Genomic DNA, 13,559 nt, shown 5'->3' with positions numbered 1-13,559 from the left:
TAAGACAAATAATAAATGAAAAGTGTCCTTTTTATATTGCTTGGACAAAATGCTGCACATTTCTTTATGAAATTGAAATATGTCAAAAAACAACACAAAATTGAAACTTTAAAACACACCCCAAATCAAATAAATAAATAAATAATACAAATAAAAGAAATCTCTTCATATAAACAAACTAAGGCTTTGCCTGTGCTCTTTCCATTTAAAATTAGAGGCAAACACTGTATTTTTAATCACGATTCAAACAAAGATGCTGCATACATGCAGCATGAGCAGTTTTTGATTTTAATTAGATTGTATAATTTCAAAATTTGAAGCAAATACAGAATGGTCTGACTTCAGCTTTGTGAAACTATACTACATAAAACATATCTGGACAAAACAGAAACTGGAGACTATGAATCGTCACATATTTTTATCTCGGGGTGCATCATTACATCCCTACAAATATTAGGATATTTATCAAAAAATGTTCTGTGCTTGTTGTATATTTGAAACCCCAGAGCGGTCATGGCTTCAGGAATAGTCCCTCATGTGATCTCAGCGTTGACTCCAGATCCTGAGTTTGGTTATGGGCCAGCTACTGAGTGTACGTGGTGTTTGCACTATTTAGTCAGCAGGTGTGGTCTTTTCTCCTTTCATAAAAACTTACTGAACAATGACAGAGTGATGGAGAGTTGTGCTAAAACCTGTTTAGTGACAGTTCTTCCAGATGGCATGAATTCTCTTTCAATCTCTATCTGGAACAAAAAGAGGCTAGTCCGTAAAGCATCAGTTGAATTGTGTCACGATATTGTGGTTTGCAGTAATTCGGATAACTCGATGCTGATCGCTCAAGGCGCCCTCTCTCAGTGCAGTGCTGTTTTGATAACACTAGGAGGCGCTGTTGCTCAAGGAAACCTTGAGGGTGGAATAGAGTTGGTAAGTCAATACAGCAAAAAATGTTATACCCACATCACGTACATACTGCACATCTGGGTTAGGATGAGAGTAATTTTGAATTAGTGTATTCACTGAATAGAAACATTGCATATTTATAATTCAATTATTAATGCTTTTATAATCAATGCTTACTATTGCATTATTTTATGAATTTCACAAGAACAAGTCATATTTAACTGAACACCGAAAAAATGTTGCATAAAGAAAATTGAGATTTTTTTGCATTGTGACATTTATCCCTCTGATAAGGACACTGAATATAATAACCATATTTATAATCTTTATTAATAATCTTTATTATATATATTATTCTAAAATATAAGATACAGTACTTACAGTGTGTGTATATGTGTATAATCTTTATTAATTATCTTTGTTATATATTATTAAGATACAGTGGGGAAAATATTTATTTGATCCCCTGCTGATTTTGTAAGTTTGCCCACTTACAAAGAAATGAAGGCTCTGTAATTTTTATGGTAGGTTTATTTTAACGTATAGAGACAGAATATCAACCAGAAAAAACACATTATATAAAGGTTAGAAATTGATTTTCATTTCATTGTAACACAGTACTTATCAGAGAGAGAGAGAGAGAGAGAATTAATATAGAATTTGAATTCATCTCATGAACCTTTATTGGAATTGTGGAATAGATTCCGATGCAAGGTTATAGTCTCTCATACCATAATATTTGAACTTAAGCTCTCAAACTGATCAAATTGCCCAGTTTATCAGCAGTATGATCGTGTGGTTCATTATGGCTCTCTCATCCTCTGAAAAACTGCTTTTACCTGCTTTCCTCTGGACCGTGACTTGTTTTTGCTGTGCAGCTCATTTGGCCTCTTCTGCGTTGCCTTGGTAACCTGCTGGTCAGTGGAGGTGATGTAAAGCCAGAGGACACTCGTCTCCTCGCCGCGCTGTGTGTCTTTAGTCAGGTTTACCTTCACCCTCATCCTGCTCTGTCCAGAGAGAGCCTGTGGGCGCTCAACAACCTCACTGGTGAGCAGGACGTTAGCATGCATGTGCTCAAATTGATTTGCACCCCAATTATTCATCCCAGTTAAAGCTCAAACTAAAATTAACTTGTGTTTATTGGAGAGAACACCATTCTCACAATTATGGCTGTGATGCACTGTCTTATGTTTTTTCAGCTGGCTCCAGTGGATTCTGCTCTGGCCTGCTGCTCTTTAATATGGTTCCCATATTAATCCGATTTCTGTCTTTCTCTAAAGGAATTAACTCAATGGTGAGGAACCAGCGTGCATATATATATACACATCAAGCTAACATACCTACATTTTGGGGCCGTGACCCACTATGAGGTGTATGACCTTACACCGACCCATATTAAAGTATTTAAAGAAAACATACTTGAAAAATGTTTGAGAAGAATGTACTCTCCTGTTCAAAAGTTTTATAATTTTTTTGTAAAATAATAGAATATTTTAAATCTATTAAAAGTGACAGTAAAGACATTTATAATGTTATAAAGATTATTTCAAATAAATGCTGCTCTTTTAAACGTCATTAAAGCATCCTGAAAAAATGTATCAACGTTTCCACAAAAATATTAAGCAGCACATCTGTTTTCAACATTGATAATAATAATAATAATAATAACAATAATAATAAAAGTTTCTTGAACAGCAAATCAGCATATTTCTTTTAGATTGTAATTATATATATATATACAGTGGTGTGAAAAAAGTGTTGGCCCCCTTCCTGATTTCTTTTTTTTTTTTTGCATGTTTGTCACACTTTAATGTTTCAGATCATCAAACAAATTTAAATATTAGTAAAAGATAACACAAGTGAACACAACATGCAGTTTTTAAATGAAGGTTTTTATTATTAAGGGAAAACAAAATCCAAAACTACATGGCCCTGTGTGAAAAAGTGTTTGCCCCCTAAACCTAATAACTGGTTGGGCCACCCTTAGCAGCAACAACTGCAATCAAGCGTTTGCGATAACTTGCAATGAGTCTGTTACAGCGCTGTGGAGGAATTTTGGTCCACTCATCTATGCAGAATTGTTGTAATTCAGCCACATTGGAGGGTTTTCGAGCATGAACCGCCTTTTTAAGGTCATGCCACAGCATCTCAATAGGATTCAGGTCAGGACTTTGACTAGGCCACTCCAAAGTCTTCATTTTGTTTTTCTTCAGCCATTCAGAGGTGGACTTGCTGGTGTGTTTTGGATCATTGTCCTGCTGCAGAACCCAAGTTCGCTTCAGCTTGAGGTCACGAACAGATGGCCGGACATTCTCCTTCAGGATTTTTTGGTAAACAGCAGAATTCATGGTTCCATTTATCACAGCAAGTCTTCCAGGTCCTGAAGCAGCAAAACAGCCCCAGACCATCACACTACCACCACCATATTTTACTGTTGGTATGATGTTCTTTTTCTGAAATGCAGTGTTACTTTTACGCCAGACGTAATGGGACACACACCTTCCAAAAAGTTCAACTTTTGTCTCGTCAGTCCACAGAGTATTTTCCCAAAAGTCTTGGGGATCATCAAGATGTTTTCTGGCAAAACTGAGACGAGCCTTTATGTTCTTTTTGCTCAGCAGCGGTTTTCGTCTTGGAACTTGGACCATTTTTGCCCAGTCTCTTTCTTATGGTGGAGTCATGAACACTGACCTTAACTGAGGCAAGTGAGGCCTGCAGTTCTTTGGATGTTGTTGTGGGGTCTTTTGTGACCTCTTGGATGAGTCGTCGCTGTGCTCTTGGGGTAATTTTGGTCGGCCGGCCACTCCTGGGTAGGTTCTCCACTGTTCCATGTTTTTGTTATTTGTGAATAATGGCTCTCACTGTGGTTCGCTGTAGTCCCAAAGCTTTAGAAATGGCTTTATAACCTTTTTCAGACTGATAGATCTCAATTACTTTCTTTCTCCTTTGTTTCTGAATTTCTTTGGATCTCGGCATGATGTCTAGCTTTTGAGGATCTTTTGGTCTACTTCACTTTGTCAGGCAGGTCCTATTTAAGAGATTTCTTGATTGCGAACAGGTGTGGCAGTAATCAGGCCTGGGTGTGGCTAGAGAAATTGAACTCAGGTGTGATAAACCACAGTTTTAACAGGGGGGCAAACACTTCTTCACACAGGGCCATGTAGTTTTGGATTTTGTTTTCCCTTAATAATAAAAACCTTCATTTAAAAACTGCATGTTGTGTTTACTTGTTATCTTTGACTAATATTTAAATTTGTTTGATGATCTGAAACATTAAAGTGTGACAAACATGCAAAAAAAAAAAAAGAAATCAGGAAGGGGGCCAACACTTTTTCACACCACTGTATATATTCGAGTAACATATTTTTCATTTGTAGAAATATTTCTTACTTTTTTTCTAATACTTGTTTGACTGTATTTACTTAATATTATGTTGTTTCTGTCATAGTAAATCACTGCTGATAGATAACTTGTATTTACTGCATTGTTTTTAAAAAGTTTTATATTCCTGCTGCTGCAATTCTACTATACTCATTCGCATTCTACTTTCACATCACATTCACATGTACTTTTTGATAACATACACAGCTAAATCTCAGTTCTCACACAATTATTATTGTTTGTACAAGGCACTGAGAGTTCTGGGTAATATCGCCCATCATGGCACAGAATATTGTGTTGGTTTGACACAAGCGGGGCTGCTGACCGCCCTCTGTGCCACACTCAAGATGGCCGAGCCAGAGGTGGTCACCCTGAGCCTGGAAGTGCTGTACATGCTGGTGTCCAGCTGCCCACAGGTGAATGAGACCATTTAAGAAACCATTCTCACTTAAAATAGGATTGCGATGCTATTATAGTTTTTATTCATATTTTTTCAATTTTCATTTTAAATATTTTCCCATTTCATTATAATTTGAAACTTTTAGTAATTTTGTTGTGTATTTTTGTCATTTTTATTAATTTTACTTAAAAACAAAAATGTTTAGTTTTACATTTAATGATAATAACCCTGCACTTCATTTTACATTGATCTTTGTAAGAAACTTAATGACAGGCTTACTTAGAATCACTCAACGAGCAAATTTAATGTAAGTCCTGCTTGTAACAGGTGGTGGAGGAGTTTATGAGGTTAAATGGTGTTCCTCTGCTGGAAGCCGTTCTGTACAACAGTGAAGGAGAGCAACGTGTCAGAGCTGCCTACCTTCTCGATCATCACTTCCCTTCTTTCTCTGAGGTCAATATTGCATTTACCTGCTTATATTTATGGACATATTATATGTGCGGAATCACCATAATCAATCTTCTCATTCTTTTTTGTTTTGTTTAAAGGTGGAGAGCTTTTCATCATAACACATCCAATGACAGAATTGCAAAGATTACTCTTTGCAAAGATTTTCTGTTTTCTTCAAAGCAAACTGAATGGACTTTTCTGAATTGTACAGAAAATAAATACCTTTTTTACTGCACATGTGAAGCATGTTCATGTGTTTTTGCTACCTACTGATCCGACTGACCCCTGGATGCACAGAACAGCATTTTAATGGTTTTATAAGTATAGTGAATATATCTGAATGTTGCCATTTCTTCAAAATTCACTAGGAGTTACACAAGCCTCACATGTGACAACAGCACAAACATAAATACTGTTTACACTTTAAGTATGTTGAATGGTAAAAACATACGTGTCTAATTTGTTTGCAATCCTAAAACAGTCAATGTTTATTTAGGATGATATTTATTGTGAAGGTAATCCACTATTTCTCTTAAATACATAAAAGTTAAAAAAAAAATTTTTAAAAATCCAAATTTTATTTTATGCCTTAGAATAATTCATATCTAGTAATCAATCTTCTCATTCTTTTTTGTTTTGTTTAAAGGTGGAGAGCTTTTCACCATAACACATCCAATGACAGAATTGCAAAGATTACTCTTTGCAAAGATTTTCTGTTTTCTTCAAAGCAAACTGAATGGACTTTTCTGAATTGTACAGAAAATAAATACCTTTTTTACTGCACATGTGAAGCATGTTCATGTGTTTTTGCTACCTGCTGATCCGACTGACCCCTGGATGCACAGAACAGCATTTTAATGGTTTTATAAGTATAGTGAATATATCTGAATGTTGCCATTTCTTCAAAATTCACTAGGAGTTACACAAGCCTCACATGTGACAACAGCACAAACATAAATACTGTTTACACTTTAAGTATGTTGAATGGTAAAAACATACGTGTCTAATTTGTTTGCAATCCTAAAACAGTCAATGTTTATTTAGGATGATATTTATTGTGAAGGTAATCCACTATTTCTCTTAAATACATAAAAGTAAAAAAAATTTTTTTTAAAAAGTCCAAATTTTATTTTATGCCTTAGAATAATTCATATCTAGTTCTCTCTCAAATTTACAGTTGTATTGTTGCAATATCATTATATTATTAATGTAAATAAAGGGTAACCCAATGGAAACGAGTAAACAGCTGCTGTATGTCTGATATGAAACACATTTATGTAACAGCGCCGGTTAAGCGTTATATGCTGCAGAACATGACAGCAGACCTGCGCGTGTCCGTGAATGAAGGTGACGCCGTTATTTGTGTTTAATCCGCTGATTTATGTCTCACTAATGAGATTTACAGCGCGTTTGAGCAGTGGTTGTGTGCTAAGCTTTGTTGTTGTTGTTTTTAGCATTGCAGCTAAGCTAATAGCATGAGTCGAGTGGAAAGTGCACCAGTGTCACATAAACTGATAAAACGCTACAAGACATTTGTCAGGCGGTTAAATAAACAATTTGTGAACGTTTTAAGAGCGTGTCCTATTTGGGATGGAAATACACTTTAGATTATTAATGGTCAATTACATTAGCTAACGTTACCGTCTGGTTTCAGTTTCACTGGCTGTGTCTCAAAACTAGTGAGCTGACTACATACTGTAGACAGCATTTTTGGGCTCATTTGTTCTGAGACAGCAGTGTTTTGCGCCTAAAAGTACTGTCTAGCTGCTCACTAGATTTTGACAGCTGCCAGGTTTATTATTTATTAGTCATAGATTCCTGTTGGACTTGCTGTCCATATTTATGATGTTAAGTTCATGTAGATGTTGGATAGGAAACACGTGCATTACACTGTTATGTGCTCCTTGTTGTTCACACAATGACAGTAAAATCCTGATAAATCCACATTGCCTACAGGACCTTGCAGGTGATTTTTCCTTCAGGAATGCCTGCAGGATTTTTTTGTAAGGGCCGGGGACCAAACTTGATTAATAATGTCTACACATAATAACTATAAATAAGTCTAGGGTTTAAATTGTAGTGATTAGATCAATAATTAGATAAATTCAAGAACTTCAGATGTCAAAGAGTGGCCTAAACTATTGTAAAAAACTGTGTGTGTGATCTCTCATGTCCATTCAGGATCTCCTGCAGAGCTGCTGACCGCCTGCACTTCAGTGGGCTCCTGCTGAGCGGTATGTAGTCGCAACAAAACACAACATGCATTCAACATGTAAAGCTTCAGTCAAACAAAACGTGCATTCATCATGATAAAACCTTACTCAAACAAAATGTGCATTCAGCATGATAAAGCTTTAAGCTAAAACAACATGCATTGAACACGATCAAGCTTCGTCCAATCACAGCATGCATTCAACATGATAAAGTTTCATCCAAACACAACATGCATTCAGCGCGCTAAAACTTAAACACAACATGATTAAGCCTCACCCAGACAGTACACATTCAACATGCTGAAACTGCAACAAAACACAGGATGCATTGAATGTGCTGAAACTGCAGCAAAATCTAAAACAAAACATCCAAAAAACTAATGTTTGTACCGATAATAATCCTTATTACTAACATATCTCAACCGTTGTTTAGATTCTCATCTATATTATAATTTATTTCTACTGGAGCATCATGCAGTTGGAGGCTCATCTTCGTCTCTCTCAGGGTTGTTTGTGGTTCTGTAAAAGTTCTCAGTGGCTGTTCTCACTCTGTACTGCGCGCAGGTACGCACGACCAAACTTTATTTATGTTGAATACAGATTAAATGTTTTCATTTCAGCAATAAACATACATTGAGCTTCCAAAACCAAAATTGTTTAGCTCAAATGCTTAAAACAAGTTTGAGTCCCTGTGTTTTCTGTTACACTACTCTACGTTATGGAAGCCCATTTTTGCCACAGAATAAAATATAAAAAAGGTAACTGTAACTTCTTATCTCTCAAATCTGACTTTTGTAAGAATTGTGAGACATAAACTCGTAATTGCATGAAAAAAGTCAGAATATTTTTCAATTCTGACTTTATATCTAGAAAAAAGTTGCAGTTATCTTTTATATATATATATATATATATATAATAACTGAGTTTATGCTTATAAAAAAACAAATCTGTCAATGGTGTAAGAAAAATAAACTGAATAAAAAAAATTCTTGTTTTAAGCTATCTGAATGTGAGCTGATATTCTTTGAAATGTTAACTATTGGTGCTGATCTGGAACAATTATGTAAATATATCCTTCAGCGCTGATGTTGTCATCTAAAGACCAGAATATTATAGAGACACAATTGTTGAATTGACATAATTTGACATAATTGTTCAATCTGTTTTTGACTTATTGTTCTAATCAGGCTGTTATATTAATTAACATGAAAAGTTATTTTGTAAATTATCATCAAGGGCATGAGATTATGAGAATTGGCTGCAGTTATTTATTATTTTTGTAGAGTGATTTATTGTAGAGTTTTATGAATCTTGCCATCATGAAGACTGTTGAGCAATGATTTGTTTTCATTGTCTCTTATTCTGTTTATAGGTCATCAACCAATTACTATGAACTTCTTGGGGTGAAATCAGATGTTACGCTGGAACAAATTAAAAATGCATTCTTCGACCAATCCAAAAAGGTTCATTTGTAGGCATTTTTCTGTCATTGTAGAGTCATTTTGGTTATAGAGTCTAGTGTTACGATCACTTATATTAACCAGAACGTTATCATCCCCCAGTGTGGACACTTTTATAGTTATCTCTATAGTTATCATTCTTGTTTTTTAACATCAGTTCAACCACTTAATTTTATTTTGTTTATTCTGTCGTCTGTATGCTTGACAATGGAAGAGCAGTTAGTAATATGCATGTGATCAAAGCATTTTGAAGTTTGCATTCGTTTAATTTGTCAGAAATTGAAGCAGATCCTCAGAATTTTTCTCTGATACATGGTTTATTCTTGGTGGTTAAAAAAAAGTAGCCTGATGCATTCTGACAATGCTGTATGGTTGTACAAAAATTATGCCTAGTTTTTCACCTCCTAACCCCTAGAGGGAGCTGTTCGATTGTAGCAGAGAGACTGTTGTCTGTTCCCATAGTCTTAAATTCTTAGGCACTTATTCTTGAATTTTATCCCTGATTTGTTTAGTTGTTGAGTTTACTAGGCACATTTATTTTGTTGGATAGTTTGTTAACATGTCACAAATTGAAGCAATTAAATATGTTGGTGAGACTGTACCAGGGGAAACAAACAAAAGACGTGAAACAATTATGCAGAGAGAAAAACATCTGTTTACAGATGAAGGAGGCAGAGTGACGGCAAGATAGGACCACTGCATGTTTGTGTGTGTGACAGGAGATGAGGGTACAAACCGAGGATATGGGCGCTTTGTTTCCAAGTCAGAAGCAGATAAAAGCTTTATAAGTGATGTGACTTACAGAACAAGTTAGAGTAGAAAGGTGAAAAGGTCATAAAGATGAGGCTTGTGCTATTTTCTGTTCACTAAATATGAGACATGCATTAATCTGATGTTTTTATGAATTCAATGCATTAACGATACTAAATAATTTTTGTGCATGTGTAAAAGAGTGAAAAATTTAAGGGGGTCTGAATACTTTCCGTACCCACTGTATATATAAGTGTAATGTCATTGTTTTGATATGAACAAAAATGTCCGTCTTCTCATCCTCAGTTGCACCCTGACAGTGACCCATCCAATCCTGGGCTACACAGTCAGTTTGTGCAGCTGAACGAGGCGTACAGGGTGCTGAGCAGAGAAGGGTCCAGACGAGATTATGACCTCAGGCTGAGGTACCAGTATGCTGCAGGTCCAACATACAGATCCTCCAGCTCCACCAACAGCCCCAGGTGACTGTTAGCGCCATAATCAATCAACCTGATGTCATTAAATGGGATTTTATTGAATTAGTAAAAGTGTATGCCAAGTTGTATGCCAAAATGAAAGCTATAATATTGGCATCTATTCTGTAGAAACCAGTGGCCTTTTAAAAAAACGCACAAATTTGATCCCAATTTTCATAAATTTTATCCTATGTCAAAAGTGAGTAACAAATCGGCAGAAACTGACTAAAACTGACCAAACAACCACTCAGAACACCTTAGCAACTGCATAGCAACATGCTGAAAGCCTCTCAGAACACTTGAACAACTGCATATCAATGCCCTAGCAACCTCTCAGAGTCAGAACGCCTTAGCAACTGTATAGCAACATGCTGAAAGCCCCTCAGAACACTTGAACAACTGCATAGCAATGCCCTAGCAACCTCTCAGAACATCCTATCATCATGGTGACAAGATTTGCACAGACAAGCACCAGTCAACGTTTTCTTCAGAATATTAAAAAAAAAATCTGCCTGGTTAATATTAATATTCTGTGTCAGCAGAAAAGTAAAGTCATTTCAAAAGAAGGTTTATACATTTTGATTTAATATTGTGAAAGCAATTTTTGTTGAATAATATGCAGTAAAAACATATTGTTTTAAGAAATGTAATAGGTTCATGTTGACTGTGATAATTTTGGGTATGTGTGTTAGACTCTTAAAAAGAAAGGTTCTTTATTGGCATTAATGGTTCCATGAAGAACCTTTAACATCCATAGAACCTTTCCAGTGTACAAAAGATTCCTAAAAGTGTTAGTTGTGTACTAATTGTGTTCTCATTAAGTTCTTTTAAGCACTGTTCACTGAGAGGCTCGAGGAGCCTAAATAGTTCTTCTGGCATCATTGCTAAAATCCCCTTTTGGAACTTTATATTTCATTTTAATAATATTTACATTTTGATGAGTACTATTATGATTATGGATTATGAAAATGATTATGGTTCAGTGGCAAAATGACCAGTGTTGTATCTCTGTTTGTCAGTGTGGAGGCTGCAGAGAGCATGCGTTACTGGGAGCAGTTCAGACAGGCCCAGCCTCAGGAGAACACGGCTGAGGAGCGGGAAAAGAGAAAGAAACGCAACATGCGTTTGGTGGGCTACTGCATGCTAACCATGCTACTCAGTCTCTCCGTACATTACTTTGGGTTCAGGTGAGCCCTAAAACATATCAGGCGTACATAGTATTGACATCAACATGCACAGTGTTCCAGCCTAATATTTTTCAACACACTCTGAATGATGCTGCGCTGATAAGTGAGTGTTTTGCAACTGTTTGAATGAAACGCAGAGCAAAATGTTTTCTTTTGTTCATGTGCCGGTTTTCTGATGAGTATGTGATAATGATGTTTTGTTTTTGAAACGCATTTCGTCTGTCCCAGAGCCAGACAAACCCCAGTAGTGTGTGTTCACTGGTTTCCCATAATCCCTGATGTTTAGTTATGCTTTCCAGTATCAGCTAAATGTTTTTACACCTTGATTTAGGCAACTGAGATTAAGTATCTTCTACAAACAGATGCTGCTCGGTTGAAGCGTAGCAGAAGTGCATTTAAAATGTTTTGAAAAATGATCAAATGTTTTATTGCCCTGTCAGTACCCATGTGCCCTTTTAAATGTGACCCTAAAGTTATGTGGGCACATCGTGGATGTCTGTTTACTCCTCCAAATATATGTGTTGGCAGTAAATCTGTTCACCTTTGACCTCTGGGCCGGTCTGTCATGCAGGAAACTGGAAGAGGTCCATAATAACTTCATGGATGAGAAGGATAGAATCATCACTGATATCTACAGCAAATCCAAAGAAAGAGCCAGGTGGGGACCGCTTTGAAGTTACGCATGTTGCCTCAGGAAGCACATCAGAGGTTTTGAATACAAAAGCTGTAGTGTTTGAAACCATTAGGGGACACATTGTTAACATGTAAAGGAGAGATAAAGTAAGATGATTATAGATTCATCTCATGTTATTACAGCCTTTATGGATTTGTTCTTTATTAGCAACTTATTCGGCCCCCTAATGAGGTTGAAATACTGAAGGTTAATGTAATTTGTAAGTCACTTTGGATAAAAAGCATCTGCATAGGACAAAAAAAAAGTAATTAGAATAATGCTAAATTGCATGATGGCACCATATTGTGGGAACGAAATATTATAGATCAGACATAGCAACACCCTGGCACAAGAACTCCCAAACGCTTGTCAGCCAAACCCCTGTAAAATATTTACTTGAAGCACTCCCTGAGATTTTAAGTAAATATTTCAATATTTCAGTTAATGGTCACATGACGTGCAAGTGAATAGATTAGTTATTTAATCATTTTTTACCATTTTATTTTGACTTTGTAGCTGGATATTTGGTAACACTTTATAATGGCTTTCATTAATAAATCATTAACAAACTTTATATAATGCTTAATGGATCATTAATTAATATTTATTCAAGAGTTACAAACGTAAGATAATGTGCTTGTTAATGTTTGCTAATAAACGTATTAAACATTAGATAATGTTCAAACAAATCATTATTTCATGTAAGTTAAAATGCTTACAAATGTCATTAAACTTTCAATTCCATTTGATCAAGCACTTATTGAAAATCTACAAATGATTTTAACAGGTGTTATAAAATGATTAAAAGCTTGTGTTAATGCACAACACTTTTGCTGCTATTGAGGTGTGATACGGGTAAGGTTAGGGACATGTTTGGTAGTTTAGGTGGGTTTAAGAGTCGGTTACAGGGTCAACAGTGTACAGGGGTCAATTTGATTATAAGGGAACACGGTTCAGTCTGTTTATATTATATTGTTTTGATAAATTAACAAGTATTTTCTTTTGAAAAATAATTTGTTTTCCCCTGCTTATTTATAATTCAAGGAATATCCTGTTTAACAATATACTGAAGAGTAGTATACTAATGTGTGTGTTGAGGCAATAAAAAACTTTTTTGCACCACAATTACAATCTGTTATGTCTTTAACAAGCATTTAGCTAAACTTAACCAGTCACCCTTTACACAAACCTTGTTATATTAGCTAAAAGTCCAGTGCCCTTAAAGATTCGAAATAATTACCGGTAGTAATCGTTTATAAACATTTACAAATGATGAATAGTTTCAACTTTTTCAACTAGATTGGCTACTGCAAAAACATGAACAAATTATTAATAAATGATTAGTAAAGATGTGTGAATAGGGTAAATTCAGGTCTTTCGGGGCACTTTTTGCCATCAAGATGACTGTTCATAAAGGTATTAATGATTAGTAAACATTTATAAACATTTACAAATGATGAATTGTTTCCACTTTAGATTAAGTACTGCAAAAACATGAACAAATAAGTAATAGATTATTTGTTAAGATGTGTAAATAGAGGTCTACACAACAAACAAAGACCAACAAATGAAGATCATATGAACTGAAAGTTTACTAACATTTGTAAGCATTTCAATTTACATTAAATAATCATATGTTAATCATTAGGTAATGTTTAGTAAGTTCATT

General features: G+C 35.4%; 2 protein-coding genes across 5 annotated transcripts in view; both read left to right on the top strand.

Moving 5' to 3' along the window:
- LOC107718487 (transmembrane and coiled-coil domain-containing protein 6) overlaps positions 1-6,074 on the top strand; it is a 9,717-nt gene extending 3,643 nt beyond the window's left edge. For 2 of the 3 annotated variants that reach the window (XM_016525580.1, XM_016525578.1), the window contains 7 exons: positions 507-623; positions 810-924; positions 1,779-1,947; positions 2,100-2,194; positions 4,530-4,697; positions 5,009-5,134; positions 5,230-5,384. In XM_016525580.1, the coding sequence (XP_016381066.1) occupies positions 507-623; positions 810-924; positions 1,779-1,947; positions 2,100-2,194; positions 4,530-4,697; positions 5,009-5,134; positions 5,230-5,250 (811 nt within the window). In that variant the 3' untranslated portion in view covers positions 5,251-5,384. Of the gene's footprint in view, positions 1-506; positions 624-809; positions 925-1,778; positions 1,948-2,099; positions 2,195-4,529; positions 4,698-5,008; positions 5,135-5,229; positions 5,385-5,777 lie in introns of those variants that run through there. The other variant, XM_016525579.1, reaches the window with a different exon arrangement.
- Positions 6,075-6,383: 309 nt separating this feature from the next.
- LOC107718503 (dnaJ homolog subfamily C member 4-like) overlaps positions 6,384-13,559 on the top strand; it is a 13,273-nt gene continuing 6,097 nt past the window's right edge. Inside the window, exons 1-7 of one of the 2 annotated variants that reach the window (XM_016525603.1) lie at positions 6,384-6,478; positions 7,325-7,365; positions 7,778-7,908; positions 8,717-8,807; positions 9,861-10,036; positions 11,050-11,217; positions 11,789-11,875. In XM_016525603.1, coding sequence (XP_016381089.1) covers positions 7,817-7,908; positions 8,717-8,807; positions 9,861-10,036; positions 11,050-11,217; positions 11,789-11,875 — 614 coding nt within the window. In that variant the 5' untranslated portion in view covers positions 6,384-6,478; positions 7,325-7,365; positions 7,778-7,816. Of the gene's footprint in view, positions 6,479-7,312; positions 7,366-7,777; positions 7,909-8,716; positions 8,808-9,860; positions 10,037-11,049; positions 11,218-11,788; positions 11,876-13,559 lie in introns of both variants that reach the window. The other variant, XM_016525602.1, reaches the window with a different exon arrangement.

The sequence above is a fragment of the Sinocyclocheilus rhinocerous genome, unplaced genomic scaffold (genome assembly GCF_001515625.1).
Source record: "Sinocyclocheilus rhinocerous isolate Xijiao unplaced genomic scaffold, SAMN03320098_v1.1 scaffold2378, whole genome shotgun sequence".
In the NCBI taxonomy this organism is placed as follows: Eukaryota; Metazoa; Chordata; class Actinopteri; order Cypriniformes; family Cyprinidae; genus Sinocyclocheilus; species Sinocyclocheilus rhinocerous.
The sequence above is the reverse complement of the archived record's forward strand: the minus strand, read 5'-3'. Positions and strand labels throughout refer to the sequence as shown.